At 31.3% G+C, this 24,600-nt stretch overlaps 3 protein-coding genes and 2 pseudogenes across 4 annotated transcripts in view; all 5 read left to right on the top strand.

Moving 5' to 3' along the window:
* LOC125832105 (rac-like GTP-binding protein 3) overlaps positions 1 to 24,600 on the top strand; it is a 235,728-nt gene that overhangs the window by 83,798 nt on the left and 127,330 nt on the right. The gene's annotated exons all lie outside the window — the stretch shown is intronic.
* Positions 1 to 24,600, top strand: part of LOC125832090 (serine/threonine-protein kinase STY13-like) — a 111,560-nt gene that overhangs the window by 77,690 nt on the left and 9,270 nt on the right. The gene's annotated exons all lie outside the window — the stretch shown is intronic.
* On the top strand, positions 5,992 to 6,811 carry LOC125832176 (NAC transcription factor 32-like; annotated as a pseudogene).
* Positions 15,027 to 15,822, top strand: LOC125832102 (NAC transcription factor 32-like; annotated as a pseudogene).
* Positions 23,623 to 24,441, top strand: LOC125832101 (NAC transcription factor 29-like). The gene has a single exon (XM_049511241.1). The coding sequence runs from the start codon at positions 23,623 to 23,625 to the stop codon at positions 24,439 to 24,441; it is 819 nt and encodes a 272-aa protein (XP_049367198.1).

Raw genomic sequence — 24,600 nt, 5'->3', positions numbered from 1 at the left:
CTTAGCTTTTGAAGATTTGAAGACTTCCAATTCCAAGAAATTGGAAGTGGGTGTTGAAGATTCTTCAACGTAGACTTGTTTCAAGTGAATATAAATTGGACCCAATTGATTATCATGCAATTTGGTATCGATTTCTTCCCTTTTACTATGTCTAGCTAAAACCCCAATTCTTGGGGTGTGATTTTGTGAATATGGGTTGAATTTACTACTGGGTATTGCTTATATATAGTTATTTTGCTGTTTAAAGGTGATTTCGTTTAGTAGTTGTGTTTGAATTTAATGGGGTTGTAGTTGCAAATACAATTTTATCTTCGTATTTTTTACTTGCTCGAGAGAGAGGTTGTAAAACCAAAACTACTAAATCGATAGTCTGTGGTTATTGGGTTGTCGTGGGTTCAGCTCGAGAGAGTGAATCCTGAACCCTCTCCCACACATTCAGCTCGAGAGAGTGAATGGACTAAGGCGAAGGCTGCGCTTCATTGCCGCTTATCGGTGTTTGAGAGAAACCAATTTGATTTGGGGTAAAATGTTCGAGAGAAAATTTGCCCCACTAAAGTCTAGCCTAGGTATCAATTTACAGCGATTTACTATAAATAGCATTTACCCGGTTGTTTATGTTAGCCCATATTCCTATCACATCCCAAGAATCCCGTCTCCATATTTGCACTTTCGCTAGAGTTGTCATTTTAGTTCATAATTGCTTACAAAACCCCCTGTGATAATTGACACTTGTGTCACCTTTTTAATTTATCATGTTTTTACTCGTTCATGCCTATAGCTATAATTAACTTGAACACATTTTTACTTTTCTATTAATTCTCAATTGTAAACTGCTCTCTGTGGAAACGATCCTAACCCTTGGTTGGGTTATATTACTATTGAACGACTGTGGACGCTTAGTATTAGATGAAGCGCTCGGATACGTCAAGTCAGTAAGCGGGGAGAAAAATGATGCGCTTTGATTTGTATAAAAATGTATATAAATATATCTTCCATTTTTTTTATATCTGATACAAATCCGCAGGTCCCATCCAAATGAAAGATCAGCGAAATATTAGCTGCGAAATGGAATTAATCTAAACAATAGCTATAACATTTAATTTGAATTAAATGTTTGCTATTCTACATAATTTTCCCAATAAAAAAAAGAGAATACCAACATCTACTTCATCTTGGCTATAACAAAATACTTGGTCATTTTCTTTCAAATATTAACCCAGTTAGTATTTCTAGGCTAATATCTTATTTATGCTCCTTAGCTTTAGTTTGCCTAATTACGCATTGTAACTATAGTTTTAGTTGACGTAGATATTTTGATTTGTATATTTCGGGTGCTTTTATTAATTTTTACACTTTAGGATTCAATTTTTTTAATATAAATAAATTACTATTAAGATAAACAACATATACATACTCCGCTATCATATTTATTATCATTATATATACTTTTAAAATATTACATATGTATATGTATTTATCTAGTGTGATTCATGTATATGACGAGCGAGATTTGTTATGTATCTCAAATATATCTGAATCTGTTTGAATACTGTGTATCTAGAATAAATTACATCTAATTTTGATCTCATTGATTTAGAAATACATGTAAGATGATGGGTCTAGATGCACTAAAATCTGGTAAAATTTATAATAATACAAACTAGAGTATATCTAATTAAACCAATGAGATTTATATAAAAATCGATAAAGATTATGTGTTGACATCTCTTTTGTTTCCACTAATTCTACTGCACCAAGATATGATTGATTGATTGTGTGTTGATTAAAAGGTCTTAATTTTGTCAGAATATTACTAGTACTAGTTATGTACCTCATGAAGGGAAAAAGAGGGCACATTAGAGTTTTCAAACATGAATCTCATTTAAGATGATTATTTTGAGATTAATTAATTAGTCAAGAGGTTAACCAATAAATTAAAATGGTATACTAGTTACGTGCATGAATATAAAATTCATGCATAACTCAAACAAATCAGTGTGTTCAACGTGAACTTCCTAAGATTGTAAATGTATAGCTAAGTGTTCTTAAAAGGATGATCACTACTCACTAGTGGTTTGATTAACTATGGATGGAAAAATACGCTCATTAAATTATAATCCGCCCAATTCGTCCCAGTTTGAGTTGATTATTGATCTGTTTATTTATAAATTAGCTCAATTCATTATTTTTATTAATTCATTATTTTATATAATCATAATAAAGAAAAATAAAAATTTTATAGAGTACTAAAAATAATAAAAGAATACAAAAAATCATTAAAACCTAGTTCATAAATATTGATTAATCTTATTATGTGACAAAAATTCAGGGAATTGAATTCAACAACTTACCTAAAATAACAGCTCCTGTTGGCATCAATATAACGTGGGGCACAAAAAAATCTCTGCAGTTAACGAAAAAAAAAAGGTCTCTTCAAAGATATTTTTAATCTTCTATAATTCAATATTACTAATTTGTTAAATCAAGTTAATTATAGGAGAAACCGCTGTAATGACCCTAAAGGTCATTTTTGGAAATTTTCATAAAATGACCGTTTTACCCCTCCCGATAGTTTCCCCAAGTCCTAATTGTTGTATTTTCGAAGTTGGTTTGAAGGAAAATTGATGAAAAGTTGAGTTTTTGGAAAGTTGAGTTTTTAAGAGTTAAAGTTTGGTTAAAAGTGCTATTTCGAGTCATTTGGAGTTTCGAGACTCGAATCGGATTTCCGTCGATTTCAGCGGTTTTAGAATGTCGAAACGGGTCTATGAGAATTTACGGAGTCGAATTTGGAGTTAAAACGAAGATTTGAGGTCCTAAGTTGCAAAAATTGTGAAATTTTGATCAAGAGTTGACTTTGGTCAACAAACGAGGTTCCGGTGCTCGAAATGGAATTCCGAGGGCACCGTTGGATTCAGGGAGTGATTCTAAGTCTAGAATGAGTCTTGGTTGAATTTTTAGAAGCCCCGAGTGCATTTCGAGTTTTTGAGCCTAAAGTTAGTTTTTTGACGCCTTATCGGATACCGGGTCAAGGAGACCTCGAATTCAAATTCCGACGATTTCATTGAGTCTGAAATGTCATTTTCAAGCTAGTAGTATATTTGGTTTGTGTTCGAGAAGTGTCAAATGAGTTTTGGGTGAGCTTTTAAGCTTCTTAGATGCTTTGACACTATTTCAGCAAATTGTGGCAACTAAAGGGTTCATTATTAGTTTTAAAGGTTGAAAAATTATTCCGAAGGTTCTGAAATTTTGAGCATGAATTATAGGACTTATCTGCAAATTTTGGTGCATTTTCACTAACCCGAGATTGGACTTTTATCGCAAATAAGAAATAATTGTTTACCTAGTAGAAATGATATTTGACTGGGCAAACGAGCATGAAAGTGAGCTCCGATTGACCGAACAGGTCCGTATCATTATTTAAGACATTTACAAAAAGGAATCGGGTCATTTCACTATCGTATGAGGAAATTACGGCCTTTTTAGTGAAAGATTAACTGCTGTTTTTCTGGTGCATAACAGCCATGTACTGTTATAAAAATCTCAGACTGTATTCATTTGGTATTTTGAGCATATCGGGAGTTCTACAGATTGGAATGGAGTGATTCTTATGGTTTTCTTCTTGAATTAATATGAGGGTTAGTATTCAATCTTCAATTCGACATTTCCTTATAATTTCTTTATCTGGTTTTTTTTCCTATCCGTAAATCTCTTGGAAAAAATTGGGGTTTTATCGATTTGGACTCCTTTTTAGATGAAAAAGGTATATTTACGATCCTTATGTTATGGGTAAACTGATTTTAACATAAAATTATTGATTCATCGATTATTTTCATCATATTAATCGCGTACAAGTTGGACTTTCCCGGTAAAGTTAAAGTTTGATAAATTGAGAATTTCAAGGTCAATCTTAACTCCGTTTTTGATGAAATTTCATATTTGAACTTATCTAAGCATGGGTAAGATGTTTTTCAAGAGATATTTCATTTTCGAGTTGGGGTTTCGGATCCGAATATTTTAGGCTTCTTCAAGAACGTGAATTTTTCTTCAAATTGAGTTTGTGAATTGATTTCAACTCCGTTTTCAAATTGGTTTTCACCATTAGCTTCCAAATACTTTAAGGATCATTTTACATCAAAAATTTCCAGATTTGGGTATCGTTTTCCGGTATGAGACTTTTGGACCGTTTTGCCCTTTTTCTCTAAACTTCTTGATTTTGGTGTCATTGGACTCGAATTGTGATTGTGAATAATTGTTTGAATAGATTATCATGATCCGGATTATACTAGGAAAGGAAAGGCTCAAGTCAAGTAACTTTTGGAGTTCGTTTTAAGGCAAGTGGCTTCCAAACTTTGTAAAACTCTTAGACTACGCATGACTACTTTCCTAATTGTGTTGGGGAGTAATGGGGATTGAGGATGGGTTTTATTTGTTGAGTGAAATTGTTGTAAATGAAAGATGGGGAATAAAACGAGCTAAATGTGTTATATGTGACTTGAATTTGTTGAATAAGTCATGTGATAGCTGATATTGAGGGGATAGAAGAGCATGAGTAGGCTATGATTGATACAGACATTGATGTTGAGACAGATGATGTGTAATACTATGATGTGGTCGTGAATTGGTTATGATTGAGACAGGTGATGTGTAATACTATGATGTGGTCGTGATATGGTTGTGATTGAGACAGATGATGTGTAATACTATGATATGATCGTGATATGATTGTGATTGATGACATGTGCATATTCATTATTCATCCCATGCGTGAACTATCTGTTGCATGAGTTCTGAGACACTGATATGAGGATAGATGGATATGAGACACAGTTGAGACTAGCTCCGGCTAGCGATTTGGATGCCGATGGGATCTGGTTCCGGCGGTGATACATGGTCCATGTGTGGCCCCCATGGGTTCTGATTTGAGTATTCAGTGCGGACTGATTACGTCAACAGATGTGTATCGTAGGACAGACATGCATCACGACTACATGACATCATTATTGCATTTTGCATCGCATTTGCCTTATCTTTGTCTGTGATGTGTGGATTGTATCGATTTACCCTTCTTATGTGGAATTTGATCTACTTGCTCTTATTTGTTGATCTGAGGTTGATGAGGATATACTGTTTGTTCTGACTGTTGAATATGATCTGTTTAGTATAGGTTGGTTGGTTTGCTGCTAGATTGAAGTTTCGGTGGTTCGGTTGGGATTAAAAGGAGTTGTTTGTAGCTGCTAGTTTTGCTTAGTTTAGAGTTACTTACGAGTACTTGTGGTTTTCGGTACTCACCCTTGTTTCTACACAATTGTGTAGGTTGACAGCTCTCTCTCAGATTCGGCTTAGTAGTTTCTTTAGAAGATTGAGCTTCGGGACATATACTCGAGAGGTAGCGGTTCATTCCAGACGCGCCCTTGAGTTATCTTTACTTTCAGTTTTGTTCTATTCGAGAACTATACTCTGAGACTTGTATATTTTTATTCGAATTCTGTATTTAGAGGTTTGTACATGTGACAACCAAATTCTGGGTAGTGTTGAGTTTTAATTAAAGTCTTCCGCTTATTTATTATCTTTTATTCTCGTATTTCTACTTCTCTATCGTTGTGGTTGGGTTAGGCTGACGTGTTCGGTGGGAAATGGACACGTGCCATCACATCCGAATTTGGGGTGTGACAACCGCGCTTCAAAAAGTGGGGCACCTGTTAGAAAAATTTAAGCACTTGCGTCCTATAAAAATTAGAAACTGAAAATACTTAATTAAGGAAATAAAGTAACTTGACAGAAGTAATTAAGTAACTTAATTAGTTAGTTCAGTTACGGTTATAGTAGTGACTAGTAATTAAGGAAATAAAGTAACCTGAGTTTGTTAAGTAATTAGAGTTTTTTTCCATTATGGTAATAAGATGTGTATAAATAGATAACTATCTTTGTTTAGACTTCATAATTCACATAATTCGTTTAGGTCTACATAGGTTAACTCTTGATCGAGAATCAATGTCGAAGCGAATGGGAATACGTGTTCATCCTACTGATACGGAGCTAATCAACTATCTTAAGAGGTTTTTCAAAGGAGAATTATCTTTGAATCAACAATGTCCTATCCAGTTTGCAGATATATATGGAGATCAACCACCATGGGAGATATTTGGAGCTAATTTTGAAGAGAAGTTTCGTTACTTTATTACTCCTTTGAAAAAGCAGAAGACTGAATATAAAAGGTTTTCTCGAATTTGTGCTAAAGGGACGTGGAAAGGGCAAACCGGGGAACATCTTATAAGGAGGAATTGTACGGCGCCTGTGGTAGGGTTTAAGAGAAATTTGAAGTTTGAAACAAGTGAGTGTGGCCAAAATAACACCTGATTGATGGTAGAATATCATGTCGCGGATATATAGTTTCTTTAAGGAAAACAATCATATTCTTAAAGAAGATGATTTTGTAGTGTGTCGAATAAAGAAGAAGAAGATGGGTAAAGAGAAGAACGTGGATCATGTTATGGAGGCACAAGTTGGAGATGTTGCGGGAATTATTGATCTTATGTTGCTTGAACCTAATCATAATAACGACTACTCCACAAGGGAAGATCAAGTTAGGGTTTGTGATGAAGTTGAGGCTACAACTACCGAATTTGATGTTCAAAACAGTACTTATGAAGCTATTACAATGGAGAAGACAGAGACAACGTTGGAAATAGAAGAAAGCCACCGAGTTGATGATATTAGAAGCGATGAATTTCAGGAAGAGATGTATAGAGCATTTGAGGACATTCCTGTTGATATTCCTGACGATTGGTTGCAGAATTCAACCGTTCCTTAGATGGATTATGTAGTGGAAATTTTTTTGTATATAGTTCAATTTTGCCCATATATATAAGGCTTTCTTTTTAATTCAGTTCCGTAACTTTGGCAAAATGATGTTGTTGAAGCATCTAGATATCTGTTTAAATTTGTTGTTCTGGAGCACAATTCAACTAATAGCTAGTTATATCCACGGTGTGATACAAGAGTAGAACAAAGGAAACAACTCAACTAATACTTTATGCCGTGTAAATAGAAACATTGATAATGTACGTTGAGATGTGTAATTGGCGATCTCGTGTTGAACAAAGCTCTCAGGTACTATGTTATACCTGCTTTTGCAACTATAAACTTTCATATTTGACGCTTCTCTGCATTTTCCAACCTAAAGCTGAGGCCTTCTGTTCTGTTCCCAATTTCATCTCTGTCTCTCCTCGATCATTAAGTGAAAAATAGTCCTCCATAGAGGCTCTTCTTCCGTTTCATCACATGGCAACTCTATTTGATAATGAGCTCGAATCTAAAGCGTCTACTTCCACGAAAGATTTCCTAAAGTTTGACCGTCCAGTACCAACTGAAACAGGTAAACAATGAGTAACTAGCTAGGCTGTTTTGGTCATTCCAATAAGCATTCTGTCAGTCTGAGACATGTCGTTGATTCTTAAGGCACCAGTTGTCCTGTATCTAACTCTTAACATGGTTGTATCTTGCTGTGTATTTTGGTTTTTCTTGCTCCTCATACTTATTTCCTCTGATTAGTCAACTTCTTGTACGTCTTACATCTGTTTTTTCAATCTCTTACTACTGTTACTGTGATGTTAAAGAAAATTAGAGTGTGATAGTTCTGCTGACCATTCATCCTCAACTTGAAAGCTAAATCTTAAGAAAAAAGTAACCTCCCAAAGTAAAACATTGTCTGTTCTTTCAATGTTTTTGAAAAATGTTAGCTTGTCAGGTCAAACATCAAGCAATTCAAATGAACCACACACTCTCAACTTTACAGAGGTTTCAACTGATGGTTAGTAGAAACATAAATCTGCACTTGTATCATTCCTTCTTGCTTTATGTTTCCCATCTCTTAAGATTAAATGGCATGTGCAGGTAATGCCAACATTTACCTCACTTGGAGTCAACTATAACAAAGATATGTCCAAAAGAAACCGTTGAAAGAGTTTTTATTAGCAAAGACATGACACTATTTCCGCACTCTCTATTTTACTATTACGCATAACATATTGTATCAACTTTACAATAACACTTCGTTCATGTTAACGCCCGGGCATCCTTACTAGTATATATAAGCTAAATTCAACATTTTAAATCTTCTATAATTCAATATTAATTTGTTAAATCAAGTTAATTATAGGAGAAAGGGTGCTTCAAAAAGTGTATATAAGCTAAATTAAGCTAACTAGCCCAAGTTTCATATAATATTATATATTGGTGTATAATATTGTATATCAAATTTTAAATATTTTTGTTAAAAAGTATATAAAAGTTTTGTATATTGCTATATATCGAATGTATATTATTGTATATCGAAAATTGTGTTTGAGGTTAAATGTTGTAATGTAAAGTTTAAACTATACTTTTATAATGTAAATTAAGTAACTGTACTTCTGAAATTTTCGTATAAAATAGCTTACATATAGATGTTAGAGTGGGGCACGTATTAGCGAAATTTATGCACTTGCGTCCTATAAAAATTAGAAATTGTAAATACGTAATTAAGGAAATAAAGTAACTTGAGAAGTAATAATTAAGTAACTTTAGTTTGTTCAATTACAGTTATAGTAGTAATTTAGAAAATAAAGTAACTTGAGTTTGTTACGTAATTTGAGTTTTTTTCCATTAGGGTTATAAGATGGAGACCGGAGCCTAATGGGCAAAAAAAATTGTCAAAAATTTCAAAAGGGCACATCACTTTTTTTTCTAACCAAAAGGGCAAAATCGCTGCGTCAACAGCGATTTTCCTCTGACAAAATGACAAAATCGCTGTAGGGCAGCGATTTCGTCTAAAAAGTTTTTTTTTTTTTTTATTAAAAATCGCCGTTACAGCAGCGATTTTGTTAAAAAAAAAAAAAATTATTATTATTAATATTCGCTGCCATTGTAAAAAAAATTTTTTTTTTTTTTGTTGTGGCAGCGATTTTAAGTCAGAATTTTTTTTCCTTACACATCGCTACAGGGGCACCGTTTTTCATGCCGAGTGCTATTATTTTCATGTCTAATATTACTTATTAATAATATAAAAATGATAAACAAGACGACAGTATACTCAATAAAATTGTTGAAGCAAGAGGAAAATTGAATTATATATCATAAATAATAATAAAAGAATATTAAATTAAAAAAAAAGCTTTTTTTTTTTAAAATTCTAAACCAAATTTGCTGCTATAGCAGCGATTTTGAAGAAAAAAAGTTATTTTTTTTTTGAGAAAATATGCAGCGATTTTTATTTTTGTTTTGTCAAAAGCCCTTTTGGTTAATTTTTTTTTTTATGTGCCGTTTTAGTTTTTTTAAAGAAAAAACAGCGATTTTTAATTAAAAAAATTACAAAATCGCAGCGATTTTTAATTTAAAAAAAAATAATTTTTTGTACAAAATCCCTGCTGTGGCAACGATTTTTAATAATTTTTTATTTATTTATTTATTTTACAAAATTGCTGCTGTGGCAGTGATTTTTAATTAAAAAATTTTTTTTAGACGAAATAGCAACGATTTTGTCATTTTGGTTAGAATAAAAAGTGATGTGCCATTTTGAAATGTTTGACAATTTTTTTTGCCCTTTAGGCTCCGGACTCAAGAATTGTGCAAGCTTGTTTTCATATTTATCTCTTATTTCTCTTCCTATGCCAATTTTACCAGAATTACCTGTAGAAGAATCATTCGTGTTTAGTTTAAAACCAACATTAGGAGTATAATGTACTAATTATGTAATACCCCAGTAAATTTTTGAACTAAGACTCGAATTATCCTTTGTTGTGAGTAGGATTTTACCAAGGAATTTAAAATTTCTTAAGTATTAAGATCACTAGATATAGTACCTTGAATTCCAAATTTTTTTTAAAGAGAATTCATTCAAGTCTTTCCTAGGTTCTTCTAAGTTTTGGGTCAACTTAAAATGACCATAACTTTCAGTACAGGATGAGTTAGGAGACCCACAAATTATCAAATGAAAGATCTCTGACTTTCCAACGCCACCGAGTTTGCTAATTTCGAGCTCATATGAGGGAGATATACCTTTTTGAAGTCAGGTTGTCCATTTAAGGAAAGTTACCAAAAAATAGGCGGCGTATTTTAGTCTTTTCCTTACCCCCACTTATTCTAAACGTGAATTACCCAATTAAGGGTCTAAACTGATTAGAATTAGTTTCATTCATCCTCAAAAGCGTTCTTAGCTACACATATATAGCCCCTCTAACTTGTCCACATTTTTCATTTTAACACTTTATCTTAGCCTTGTTTCATTTTAACCCTTAAACTCCATTTTTTATGTACCATTTTAACACAAAATACTATTTTTATGATTTCTTTATTTTTATATATATTCTTCAATTACAACTTCTTATTTTAAATCGACATGTGTCAGTTAATTTTAGTTAAGAAATTAAAAATTAACAAAAAATAATTCTTTTTGAAAAATAATAATTTCTTTTTAAGAGTGTTATGTATTTTTGTGTGAAAAATAACCGACGAAATTGTATTGGTTTTCTTTCTTTAAAATCACCGACAACCTAACAAAGTCAGTCGAGTTTTAACATTGTTTAATAGTGTTATTAGCAATGAACAAGAGTCTTTTTTTAGTAGTGTTATTAACAAAGTCAGTCAAGTCTTTTTGAAGATGAGTTTTTTTATTCGTATTGATTTAAATTAAAAATTAAAAGTGAGTATTTGCGTTAAATTTAGATAGCCTAGATGATAAGAAAAAATAAATAAGTAGTGTTATTTAATTTAATTGAATGTTTAAGAAAGAAAATCAAAGAACTTCCCTCAATTTATTTTCATGCAAAAATACAGAGAAATATCAAAAAATAATATTATTGTTTGAAAACTTTTATGTTATTTTGCGAATGTTTAATTTTTTTACGAAAATAAATAGGCGCACATCTATTTTTCTAAAATAAGAAATTGCAATTGAAGAACATAAACAAAACTAAATCATAAAAAATAGTATAAGTGTTTAAATGGTACAGAAAAAATGAAGTTTAAGGGTTAAAATGGAACAAGGCTAAGTTGGAGTGCCAAAATAAAAAATGAGGACAAGTTTGAGGGGTTGTGTATGTGTTTGGCCCTACTATTATGTACCTCATGAAGGGAAAAAGAGGGTACATTAGAGTTTCAAACATGAACTTCATTTAAGATGATTGTTTTGTGATTAATTATTTAATCAAGAGGTTGACCAATAAATTAAAATGGTATACTAGTTACGTGTGTAATCATTTAAAATTTATTAAATGATTCATATTATATTAAATTCATGAATATATTAGTCCAAATAAATATTATGGATTAATATAATTGAGTTAATTATTTGAATCCAATAAATATGAATTTAATTAAAGTCCGCTCCATAAAGTCCATATGCCATGTCACTTAAATCGCAAATCCCCTACTATCCTACTTTGAATATGAGACATCTCGTAAATCTCACTGCCATTCATCACGATTTTACTCTCGCTTCCGTATAACTATCAATCAGTGTCTGTTATTTTCGCCATCACGACCTTAGGGAAGTTTCCGGTCAAAACTCCATTAGTATATAAGAGATGAAACCCCCACCAGATCTATAATAGGAAGAGCAACATCAAGAAGTAGAAGAAGAAGATTTAAACCTTGAAATCCAGTAATTCAGCCATTGAAGCCCCAAAATAACCTCCCGTAAGAAAAATTGGAGTCAGGAAAGGACAATAGAATATCTTGTTGAGAATGAGGATGATTTGGGGATGATAATTGGGGAAAGGATGCTGCTACAGAAGTGTTTTAAGTCTCTTAATTTGAAATTGAGTGAATTGATTGGAGGTTGTGGGTTATATTAATTTGGGTGGATTTTTTAATTATTCATGTGTTTATTTTAATAATTCGAGTGGTTTTTTTTAAATTTTGGATAGAAATTTAACAAATAGCGAATCAATGGTTAAAGATTGAGACACGTCTATCATCGTTAGTATAAAGGGTATATACGCACCAAAATTTGGACGGTAAGGGCATTAACATCCTAAAAGTATAACGAAGGATATACACATACCATTTACGATAGTTCGGAGGTATATTTGTCCTTTTTTCTTTTCAATAAATCATTTAAAGCGTTTTTAGTAGGTTTAAAATTTAAAATATATAACTGTTAATTTTAAAAGGGGTGTGTTGATAAGGGTCGAGTTTGTTGATTCCAATGGACTCCTAGTATTTAAATACACGTCTATGACCCATTTTTTATCGAAAAAATTACTTGAATGAATACTTTTTAATAAATAATTACTAATTCTAGCAATATTATTTTTATTTATAATCATCTATAGGAATACATAGCATGATAGCACTACTATGGTAAATCTGTTATGTATTAAAAGTGAATTATGCATGCAATATTAATATATTATAAGTGTTTTAAAATGCACTATACTTATTAAATAAGAAATTGACACTATGTATTATAAATATAAAAAAGTATATGATAAATACACTTCAATTTCTTAGATTTGTTTTTAGGTATTCCTCTATAGCTGAAATGTTTCATTGTCGATCACATTTTCCCGTTTATATTATGCATATCAATGTATATCACACATATATACACATGATATACATGTGATACACATATAGGTTAATTTAATGGATAAACTACCTTATTAGACATACATCACTACTATCAGTGGCGGAGCCACCCTATCTTTAGAGGGGTCATCCGACCCCCCTTCGGCGGAAAATTATATTATTTTTACACGGTTAAAATATTTTTTTATGTATATATAGTAGATGTTGAACCCCCTTAGGCTACTTCGTGTGTCTATTTCTACAGATTTTGAACCCCCTAATTAAAAATTCTGGCTCCGCCTCTGACTACTATATATATTAATATTATCTTTACTTTTAAATAATTACATATATTACCCACTTTTAGTATTGTATACCATATATTAATATATTATTTGAAAATACTATTAGATACCCACATCCCTTAAAACTATTATTGATTAATTATCTGCTTAAATAACTCTTTCACTCCAAATCAACCACTATCACTTAATTCTCCCCTCCCATGTTTATCACTCAATTATGTCTCCTCCTTTCTGATTCAAGAATTTTACCTTACAATTTCATTTCAACAATAGTTAATCTACTTTCTTCTTCTCAAGATATCATCACCACAAATTCTCTTGAACCCAAATATCATTTTGTATTGTTCATTTATCACGAGTTCCAATCACAATAACTGCTACAGAGAAAACTTTCAATTCATAGTGGGTCTTGATTGTTTGTCTCCGAAAGAAATGGATCTTAGTTTTGATTATGTTAGGCCACAGTGCAAAAGGATCAAAGGGAATATTGTAGAGAATTTTTGTTTGCTGGTGTTCTTCTAAGACTTTCTTTGGTTACTGTGATATGGATGTGGTAGTACCAATATTACTTTGATATAGCCCTTGAAACATGTGTATCCAATAAGTAGTAATCTTAATTAAGATCCGAGTTGTATTTTTAGTAATGGGGTATCTGAACAGGTATATGAATCCACTATATATTAAATTTCAGATACATGATTTTTAACAACACAATGATATTAATGATACGACAGATACTCTACAGTAGTGATTTGTTCATAGATTCATGTGTTTCAACTACATTTCATATTTAGATACACATAATTAAATGTATATGCTTATTATGTATTCGAGATACATGTTTTTGGATATAACGTATGAAATTTAGATACACATAATTAGATGTATATGCTTCTTCTTTTTTGTATATTTCATATTTAGATACACATAATTAGATGTATATGTTTACTATGTATTCGAGATACATGTTTTTGGATATAACATATGCAATTGATACTTGATGCATCAAATTCATACCAGATACATATAAAAGATACATGAAATAAATAAATAAATATATATATATACATGTATATATAGATACATAAAATTAATACTAGATATGTATAACAAATACATGAAATTAATGCTAGATACTTCTATGATACATATGAATGTACTTGTATGGCACTCATGTATCTAAATGTTTATATGTTGGATACATCATATATTGATAATAGATACATCAAATTAATGAATTTATTATTTTAAGAGTAATAATTTGAAATTAATCAAATTACATTACCAAGATATACATGTTTTTATCTTATATTAATAATATTAATGAATTTACTATTTCAAAGAATAATAAAATGAAATTAATTATTTATGTATTTTGAAAATCCTCAATTACTCCTCTAATTAAAGAAATAAGTTTCAACCAATTAATTTAAATAAGTAAATTTTGTATCTCAATTTTAAAATTCGACAGATACATGTATCTCATGGATTCAGACTCATATATCCTAATCATAAAATATGATAGAGAAAGCAATATTTAAAACTATTGGGAATCTTAATAATTAAGACCTAAACTAGTGGGATTTATGTGATTTGCCCTCATGAGAGTTCAACAATTATCCATCTCGAAGATAGCATATAGGTTAATTTAATTTACTTTTACAATGCAGGTTTTGATGGAAAGACTTGAAGAATCCGTCGATTTGACATGAATTTTATTTATGATATTTGAATTATAAGAATCTGTTTCTAGACCTATTATTTACACTATAAATTTAGAATTCGATTTCATAAAACCAAATTTTATGGATCAAGAATTCAAGAGAATAAAATTTATCGAGGGTCAAACTAAAACCAAAAGTAAACAGATAAACAACTAAACATGCTAGAAAAAAACTACTTAATTTCCGCAGTTAACGGAAAATTAGAAATTGTAAATACTTAATTAAGGAAATAAAGTAACTTGAGAGAAGTAATTAAGTAACTTTAGTTTGTTCAATTACAGTTATAGTAGTAAAAGTTTAGGAAATAAAGTAACCTGAGTTTGTTAAGTAATTAGAGTTTTTTTCCATTACGGTAATAAAATGTGTATAAATAGATAACTATCTTTGTTTAGACTTCATAATTCACATAATTCGTTTAGGTTTACATAGGTTAACTCTTGATCGAGAATCAATGTCAAAGCAAATGGGAATACATTTTCATCCTACTGATACGGAGCTAATCAACTATCTTAAGAGGTTTTTCAAAGGCGAATTATCTTTGAATCAACAATGTCCTATCCAGTTTGTGGATATATATGGAGATCAACCATCATGGGAGATATTTGGAGCTAATTTTGAAGAGAAGTTTCATTACTTTATTACTCCTTTGAAAAAGCAGAAGACTGAATATAAAAGGTTTTCTCGAATTTGTGCTAAAGGGACGTGGAAAGGGCAAACCGGGGAACATCTTATAAGGAGGAATCGTACGGCGCCTGTGGTATTACGAGAAATTTGAAGTTTGAAACAAGTGAGTGTGGCCAAAAAAACACCTGGTTGATGGTAGAATATCATGTCGCGGATATATAGTTTCTTTAAGGAAAACAATCATATTCTTAAAGAAGATGATTTTGTAGTGTGTCGAATAAAGAAGAAGATGGGTAAAGAGCAGTAACGTGGATCATGTTATGGAGGCACAAGATGGAGATGTTGCGGGAATTATTGATCCTATGTTGCTTGAACCTAATCATAATAACGACTACTCCACAAGGAAAGATCAAATTAGGGTTTGTGATGAACAAGATGCAGTTGAGGCTACAACTACCGAATTTGATGTTCCCAACAGTACTTATGAAGTAGAAGAAGGCCACGGAGTTGATGATATTAGAAGCGATGAGTTTCTGGAAGAGATTTATAGAGCATTTGAGGACATTCCTGTTGATATTCCTGATGATTGGTTGCAGAATTCACATGTTCTACAAGATATATAATACACATCAAAATATTTATATAGTTCGATCCTTAGATGGATTATGTAGTTGAATTTTTTTTGTATATAGTTCAATTTTGCCCATATACATAAATGTCGATGTTCTGATTATTAATATTTCGAAGTAGAAAATCATAGCAATCTTCCATCTCCAGGTCACTGTTTTTTTCTGTAGCTAGGAGTAGTGCCGTTTTGAAATCTTTGCTTATCGGGAGGTTTCTTTGGGATTTGGTTTTGATCTAAAGATTTATTGGTTGTATGGTTTGATTTCGATTCACTTCAACTTTTTAAATTTTCATAATAAATCCATTGATAATTGGTGTTTTGGTGGACGAGTTGTTTTCAATTGTATTTGAATTGAACGAGCGAAGAAGAAGATATATTGGCTATCCTCGTCCTTATTTGTATAAACTAGTAAGTATATATCAATTTGATTTGTATAATTATTATCGATTGATAATTGGAGGTTTGTTGGTTAATTGTTTTCAATTGTATTTGAATCGAGCGAGCAGTGATGTCAATAATTGTATAATTGGGTTATTTTCATTCGTATTTGGATCGGAATAACATCACAATCCACAAGCAGATACAGAACACGAACTCACATTTCCAAGATTCGCACACATAAATTCATTGAGGCGGATATTACTTTTTTTTGTTTGATTCTGAGCTTCAGCTGAATGATAGTTCATCAACAGATAGAAAATAGAAAATCAAGAAAACTGACAAATAATCTAAAGATACCATGTACGTGTAGGTATGAGTGTGACTTTGATAGAGAGATAATTAATATTCTGAACGGAAGGTGATCTATGTATTATCAAGTTTTAGCAGAATAAAAATACCAACATCTTCGTCATCTTGGGTATAACAAAAAAGTTGGTCATTTTCTTTCAAATATCCACCCAGTTAGTATATTTGTTCTATTTTTTCATTAATTTTTGCATAATAACTTATTTATTGAACGAAAAGGGTAAAAAAAGCTCATGTAACTAAACATAAACATAACGTTTTTTATATAGTGCTATGTAAGTATATATGTGAATTGAGCAGTTATAGAATGCTAAGATGCGAAAAATAGAAAAAAAAAAAAAAAAGGAATATGCACTGCATAATTTTAGCATGTACTATACGATTGGTATATATATATATATATATATTATGTTAGAACGTGAGGTTGTTGAAGCAAATGCACTCACGCAAAGTCATAGGCTATGACTCATAACATTTCAATTCTGCATTTTTGTGTTTTACATGTAGCGTGTCCTTATTTTACTGCACATTTTAATTAGTGTGTATATAATATGTTAGAATGTGTGTGAATTGACCTGTGATAGACATCTAAGAAGGTGAAAATGAAAAAGAAAAAAAATAGTATGTGTACTGCAAATTGCAATGTATCAACACTCTATTTTCCCAGTAACTAAAGTTCGCCTATCATTTTTTTCTTTAAATTATACAATTCAATTATTGTATACAAATACAATTTTTTGTTGAATATTAAAATTGTGGTAATTAAAATAGAATAAGATAGGGTTGTCAAATGACTAAAATCATAACATAAAAGTTCACATATAAACACACATGTATAACTAATCTAAATTCATTTTTCCACCGCTTCTGCATGTACTTTTTACCAGACGCTACTAACACTGGAAAGCAGTCAAAACACAACACTACGTAAATGGTACAAAATATAAATATTCATTGTAAATAATTGTAGTCACAAACAATTGTCAATCATATATAAAATATTTATGTACATTCAACGGTGTAGCTAGAAATTTAACGAAGGGTGTCCAAAAATTCTATAGGTAATAAAAATAATTTAACGAATAGGTGCACTTAAATGTTGTAAATCAAACTACGTAACATTAATGATAAAAAAAAATGATTAAAAAATATACCAAATTTTTTTAAATCAAACTATATAATATTTAGTTTTAATGTTCATGTTTATTTGATAGGAAGTGAACGGAAAAAAGAAAAAAAAGAAGAGAAAATTCAGTTTAGAATGAAATAACTTTTATGGTTCAAGATTTCATGAACCTCTGATAACTAACAACGAGACATGAAAAATAAAGATAGACTCAAACAAGTTATATTAAAAGAAATTTTGTATGGAGCATTTTCACTTTTAATAACTTTATAGAAAAAATAAATAAATAGGATTTGCATATTAAATTTAAATTAAATAGTTACTTTATATTTTATTTAAATTTTTAATGAAAAGAAAAAAAAAGTCAAATCGATTAAAAATTCAATTGGCTACTGAGCTTTTTATCTACTTAAATTTTTAAGTTAATTTAGTGAATTATTTAAGAAAATAATATCTTTATTAACTACAATTAAGAAATTAATTAGGAGCTCTTTTAAAAAAAAGTGTAACCAAATTGAACCCACACGCAGCAGGTAGCAAAGGCCTTAGGTGAACGACTGAAACCACTTGGCCAAGAAAGATTATTTTTTCAAGAGTGTCCAAAACGTCTTATTTTAGCATTTAAAGTATTATATCACTTATATATACGATGTAATTTTTTGTATATTGTGTATTTTGCCCGCAAACACAGCCAAAAACAATTACGAACCAAATATGTGTGTGCGCGTATTTAACTTACAAAGATCTTGATATATATGTGTGTGTGTATGAGAGCAGGGGCGGATTTAGGAAGGTGGAAGGGGTGTCACATGACACTGCTTCTGTAACACCTCGCAAATTGAAAGAATTCGAAAGAAACTAGAATTAGAAAAAAGCCATTTTTTATTAAAAAAATAACGGAAAATGGTCAAAATTGCCCCCGAACTATATGAAATAAACCATTTATACCCTTCTTTACATTTTGGGATAAAAAATGCCCCTGCTGTTATCCTAAGAGACCACAAATACCCTCAAGATTTAACACCCCAAATTTGTGTTGACGTGGCAAGCCAAGTGGGACTAATCCTTCCACCTAAGCGTTGCCAACTAGGATTCACTACAAAAGAACTAGACCTTTAGCGGTAACAACAGTCGCCACAAAAGCCTAGAAAATCGTCACTAAAAGTTTTTAACATTAAATTCTAATTTTGTGTTTTTTTCTTCATTGTTTTTAAAAAACCAAATATGATATCGATTAAGTAGGAGTTTGAAGACACTATGTGTTTTATTTTTATGTCATATGTAAATGTATAAAATGTACAATGATCCATTATATATATATAGTAGGAGATTTGAATCGAGAAGTAATTTTGATTATTTTTCGTAATAATATTGAATGTTTTTAATATGGATATTGCAAGTTATTTATTTTAGAAAATTAGGTTGCAATCGAAAATTAATTATCATATTTTTTTGTTGAAAAAATAGGTTTTACTAGCGAATGGTTGTTGGAGCCTTAATCGCCACTAAAAATCACTCATAACCATTAGTGGCAATATTTTGGAATTGTGTGGCGACTTTGTCGCCACTAAAAGTCAAGTTCTTTTGTAGTGAATCTCAGTTGGCAATGCTTAGGTGGAGGGATTAGTCCCATGTGGCTTGCCACGTCACTAAAAAATTGGGGTGTTAAATCTTGAGGGTATTTGTGGTCTCCTGGGATAACTGAAGGGGTATTTTTGATCCCAAAATGTAATGGAGGGTATAAGTGGTCTATTTCGCATAGTTCAGGGGCAATTTAAACCCTTTTCCGAAAAAATAATCAAATTTGAAAAGTTTGACCAAAGTAAGTTAAGTATGAGTTTTGGGTCAACTTCAAACGACCATAACTCCTAGCTCTGGATGAGTTAGGTGTTATACCAGATACCGTAGGAAAGATCTTTGAATTATCTTTACAATGCCATCAAGTTTGGCCCCTTTCGAGTTCGTATGAGGGAGATATGTCAATTTGAAGTTGGGTCGTCTAGATAAGGAAGGTCAAAACCGAATTTTAAAAGGTATTTTGGTCTTTTCCATACCCAATTGGTTTAATTCATTTTTAGTGAATTAATTAGAGTCTAAACTGAATGGGTTCAGTTTATACAATTGCAAAATCACTCTAGGGTTTTAGAGAAAAGCACTCAAGAGGAGAAAGGAGAAGAAAAAGTCTAGATTTGTCGACTTCTTGAGGAATTGATTTCGGATATCTCCAAGGATTCGATCCTACGAGGTATGTGAGTTCACATAGCGTTGGGTTTGTTCACCCACGCTCCAAACATGTTTTATTTCAGTATGATTTTCGTCCTAAAAGATTTAGAATTTAATGTTCTTGAATTGTGTTCTTGAATTTGGGATGAGATTGAGGAGTTCTTGAGAGTTTAATGTCGATTGTTAGAGTTGTTTTGAGTTAGATACTAGTGTGTATGTTTTGGGTATCTGAATATAAAAAGAAATTGAGAAAAAGAATCGAATTTAATCAATTTTAGATCAGAAAACGAGTTCAAAAATTCATCGAAATTGATCGGGGGAAAGTTGGCGCGGTGTGCCCCCATAGAGCTAGGAAGGCTGGGGCATCACGCCAACAGTGCACCAGAAATGGGTTCCAGTACTTTGGGGATGGCGCCCCGCTCCAGCAATGCACCCAGAACGTCTACCCCCACCCATTTTTCATTGTTTAGCCCTTCTAAGTTCTTTTAAAGTATCCTATCACTTCCTATCGATTATAACTACTCTAAATGACTTCTAAACATCTAGAAATCATTCGTAAACATGAATCATAACCTTGAATCCATAAATTCAAATTCCAGGAAAGTTAAGAGTCAAGTTTATAAAGTTCTTAGCGTTATTTCAATAGTCTTTTACCAATGTTTTAAACTCGTTTTAAAGACTTAAGCATTGAGTTAAGTAAGAGAAAGAGTAAATTTCATTTCTTCAAATGATTATGGGGTACTAAGTATTCCCAAGAGTTAAAATGTTTTCACATTTAAACAAAAAAGGAAAAACCAATTTCCAAGAGAACTTTTGAGCTAGTTTTTTGAGTAATAATCTCAAACCACAGAAAGAGTTATGTTTTTAAACATATGAGCTGAGTATTTTGGGAGTAGTATTGAGCGCCGATATGGGGACGAGTTCATAATAACTAAAGTCTCCATAAACCGTGTAGTCATCGTGGGTAGAAAGGGTCATACTTTTTAGATGATTCCTTGATATTTTGTAGCATAGACCAGTAGATCCACTTAGTTGAGGCGTTCTATATCCTGGCAAGTTATAGGACAGTTCTGGAAGCGTGGGCGAGACGTTGTACCATCACATAACTCATAGTGATGGTTGTCGGTTAGAGAAACTCTCATAGAAGTATATTACTTTGTTATATAAATATACATTGAGTTGCTACTAACTGTTTAAATGCTTTAAATAAACTGCATCTTTATTGTTGTTTATTTATGCATTGAGTTAAGTATCCATGAGTTGAGTAAAACTGAGGTAAGTGTTTCTTTCAGAATCCAGTTCAAGCTTATGTTAAGTTTAGTTTTCCCCTCGCATGATCGTACATTCAATGTACTGATGTCATTTAGCCTGCATCATCTTATTATGCAAATACAGGTAATCAGGATCAGCACCAGCGCCTCGTTGATCTAGTCGAGCACTCAAAGTCAGTTGGTGAGCCTCCTTGCTTTCCAGAGAATCCCTTTGGCTATGTTTGGTTTTATTGCTTTGTTTATTTCAGTTGTTAGGATGATCAGGGGTATTATCCTGACATCCCTCCTAGTATTTAGAGGCAACATAGACAATTAGTTTTTATTTCAGTCGTCTTGCTATTTTAGTTGTTTGAATATAAGACTTGAGTTACCACTTTGGCTAAGTTGAATGTTATTTCTAAATATTCTCAATTTATCTATTCAGACAGTTTATTTAAGATTGTATTTAAGTACATTTTTTGTTGAGTAATTCTTCCCTTTGAGAGTCTAGCCAGGCCAAGGATTTGCTTGGGGCCAACAATGATTCTCGAGTGTCTGTCACGCCTGGGGTGTATGCTCGGGACATGACAGATTCATTGGAAAAATTTACTAAATACATATATACAATTAAGAAACTAAAGCAGACATACCAATTATATATTGCAAGTGACCCTCCTTAAAAAAATAATGCACGTAGCCTAGATGGTTTTGTGCTAAAGAACCATAGCCTCATTTTTTCATGTGTTTTTTTCCTCGGGTTCAAACCTCATTTTTTATGTGTGTGTTTTCTTTGACCATCTTTGTTTATTAGTAATTATTATTTGGTGCTTTATAAAAATAAATATTATATATATAAATATAATGGTGACACCGCTTACGATAAATCATGTGTATGCTACAATCTATGCGCGCGCACACATTTAGCTCGCAGAGATCTTTACAGGCCATCTCTGTCTAGTACTAATATAAAGTATATATATCTCAAATTGAACCATTAAAAATCTTGTAAAAATATTTATGTAGGTCTTTTCTTTTATTTGATATGTTATATAAACTTATATTAAAGAAGAAGAATTTATCTTATTAGTATTGTTTGATAATCAAGCAAATTATAAGAAAATAAATAAATTAATTAAAACTTGATAAGAGTCGGACAATTCGGCTATGACCCACTTTTACTGAAAAAAATTATTTGGGTGAATACTTTTTAATAAATAATTATTGATTTTACGATATTTTTTATTTATTTATTAACATATGTAGCAATACTATGATAAATCTGCTAGGAATTAAAAGTGAACTATGCATACAATATTAATATGTTGCAAGTGTTTTAAAATGCACTATATATGCTTATTTGGTAAGAAATTAACACAATATAATATAAATGTATTAAAGTATGTTATAAATACACTTCAATTGCTCAGATTTGTTTTTAGGTATTCCTCTAGAGCCAAAATGTTTCATTGACGATCACATTTCCCCGTGTATATTATGCATATCAATGTATATCACACACATATACACATGACATATATGTGATACACATATACACACAAATCCTTTGCCCTTAGAAATCATAACGTATTCAACAATATGGTCCCTCCAAAATAGTCTAAAAGCTCTTTCATGGAACTAATGAATGCATAAAAATCACGAAAGTTCAACACATATCCAACACTTCAAAAAGTGTATTTAAGCTAAATTCAACATTTTAAATCTTCTATAATTCAATATTAATTTGTTGTATATAAGCTAAATTAAGCTAACTAGCCCAAGTTTCATATAATATATATATATATATATATATATATATATATATATATTGGTGTATAATATTGTATATCAAATTTTTAAGTATTTTTGTTAAAAATATATATAAAAGTTTTCGTATATTATGATAAATCGAATGTATATTATCGTATATCGAAAATTGTATTTGAGGCTAAATGTTGTAATGTAAAATTTAAACTATATTTCTATAATGTAAATTAAGTAACTGTACTTCAGAAACTTTCGTATAAAATATCATATAGATATTAGGGGGGGCACGTGTAGGACAAATTTAAGCACTTGCGGCCTATAAAAATTAGGAATTGTAAATACGTAATTAAGTAGTTGCGCGGCCTTTCAAAGCAAACTCCTCTAAAAATTAGGAATCTAAATACGTAATTAAGGAAATAAAGTAACTTGAGAAGTAATTAATTAACTTAGTTTGTTCAGTTACAGTTATAGTAGTAATTTAGGAAATAAAGTAACTTGAGAAGTTTGTTCAGTTACAGTTATAGTAGTAATTTAGGAAATAAAGGAACTTGAGTTTGTTAAGTAATTAGAGTTTTTTTCCATTAGGGTAATAAGATGTGTATAAATAGATAACTATCTTTGTTTAGACTTCATAATTCACATAATTTGTTTAGGTTTACATAGGTTAATTCTGGATCAAGAATCAATGTCGAAGCCAATGGGAATACGTTTTCATCCTACTGATACGGAGCTAATCAACTATCTTAAGAGGTTTTTCAAAGGCGAATTATGTTTGAATGAAGAATGTCCTATCCAGTTTGCGGATATATATGGAGATCAACCACCATGGGAGATATTTGGAGCTAATTTTGAAGAGAAGTTTTGTTACTTTATTACTCCTTTGAAGAAGCAAAAGACTGAATATAAAAGATTTTCTCGAATTTGTGCTAAAGGGACGTGGCAAGGGCAAACCGGGGAACATCTTATAAGGAGGAATCGTACGGCGCCTGTGGTAGGGTTTAAGAGAAACTTGAAGTTTAAAACAAGTGAGTGTGGCCAAAATAACACCTGGTTGATGGTAGAATATCATGTCACGGATAGTTTCTTTAAGGAAAATAATCATATTCCTAAGGAAGATTTTGTGGTGTGTCGAATAAAGAAGAAGATAGGTAAAGAGAAGAATGTGGATCATGTTATGGAGGCACAAGATGGAGATGTTGTGGGAATTATTGATCTTATGTTGCTTGAACCTAATCATAATAACGACTACTCCACAAGGGAAGATCAAGTTAGGGTTTGTGATGAAGTTGAGGCTACAACTACCGAATTTGATGTTCAAAACAGTACTTATGAAGCTACTACAATGGAGAAGACAGAGACAACGTTGGAGGTACAAGAAGGCCACGGAGTTGATGATATTAGAAGCCATGAGTTTCAGAAAGAGATGTATAGAGCATTTGAGGACATTCCTGTTGATATTCCTGACGATTGGTTGCAGAATTCAACCGTTCTACAAGATATATAATACACATCAAAATATTTATATAGTTTGATCCTTAGATGGATTATGTAGTTGAAATTTTTTTTGTCTATAGTTCAATTTTGCCCATATATATAAATGTCGTTGTTCTGATTATTAATATTTCGAAGTAGAAAATCATAGCAATTTTCCATCTCCAGGTCA

This window comes from Solanum verrucosum, unplaced genomic scaffold (assembly GCF_900185275.1).
Source record: "Solanum verrucosum unplaced genomic scaffold, falcon-dt-bn FXZP01000009.1, whole genome shotgun sequence".
Lineage (NCBI taxonomy): Eukaryota > Viridiplantae > Streptophyta > Magnoliopsida > Solanales > Solanaceae > Solanum > Solanum verrucosum.
The sequence above is the reverse complement of the archived record's forward strand: the minus strand, read 5'-3'. Positions and strand labels throughout refer to the sequence as shown.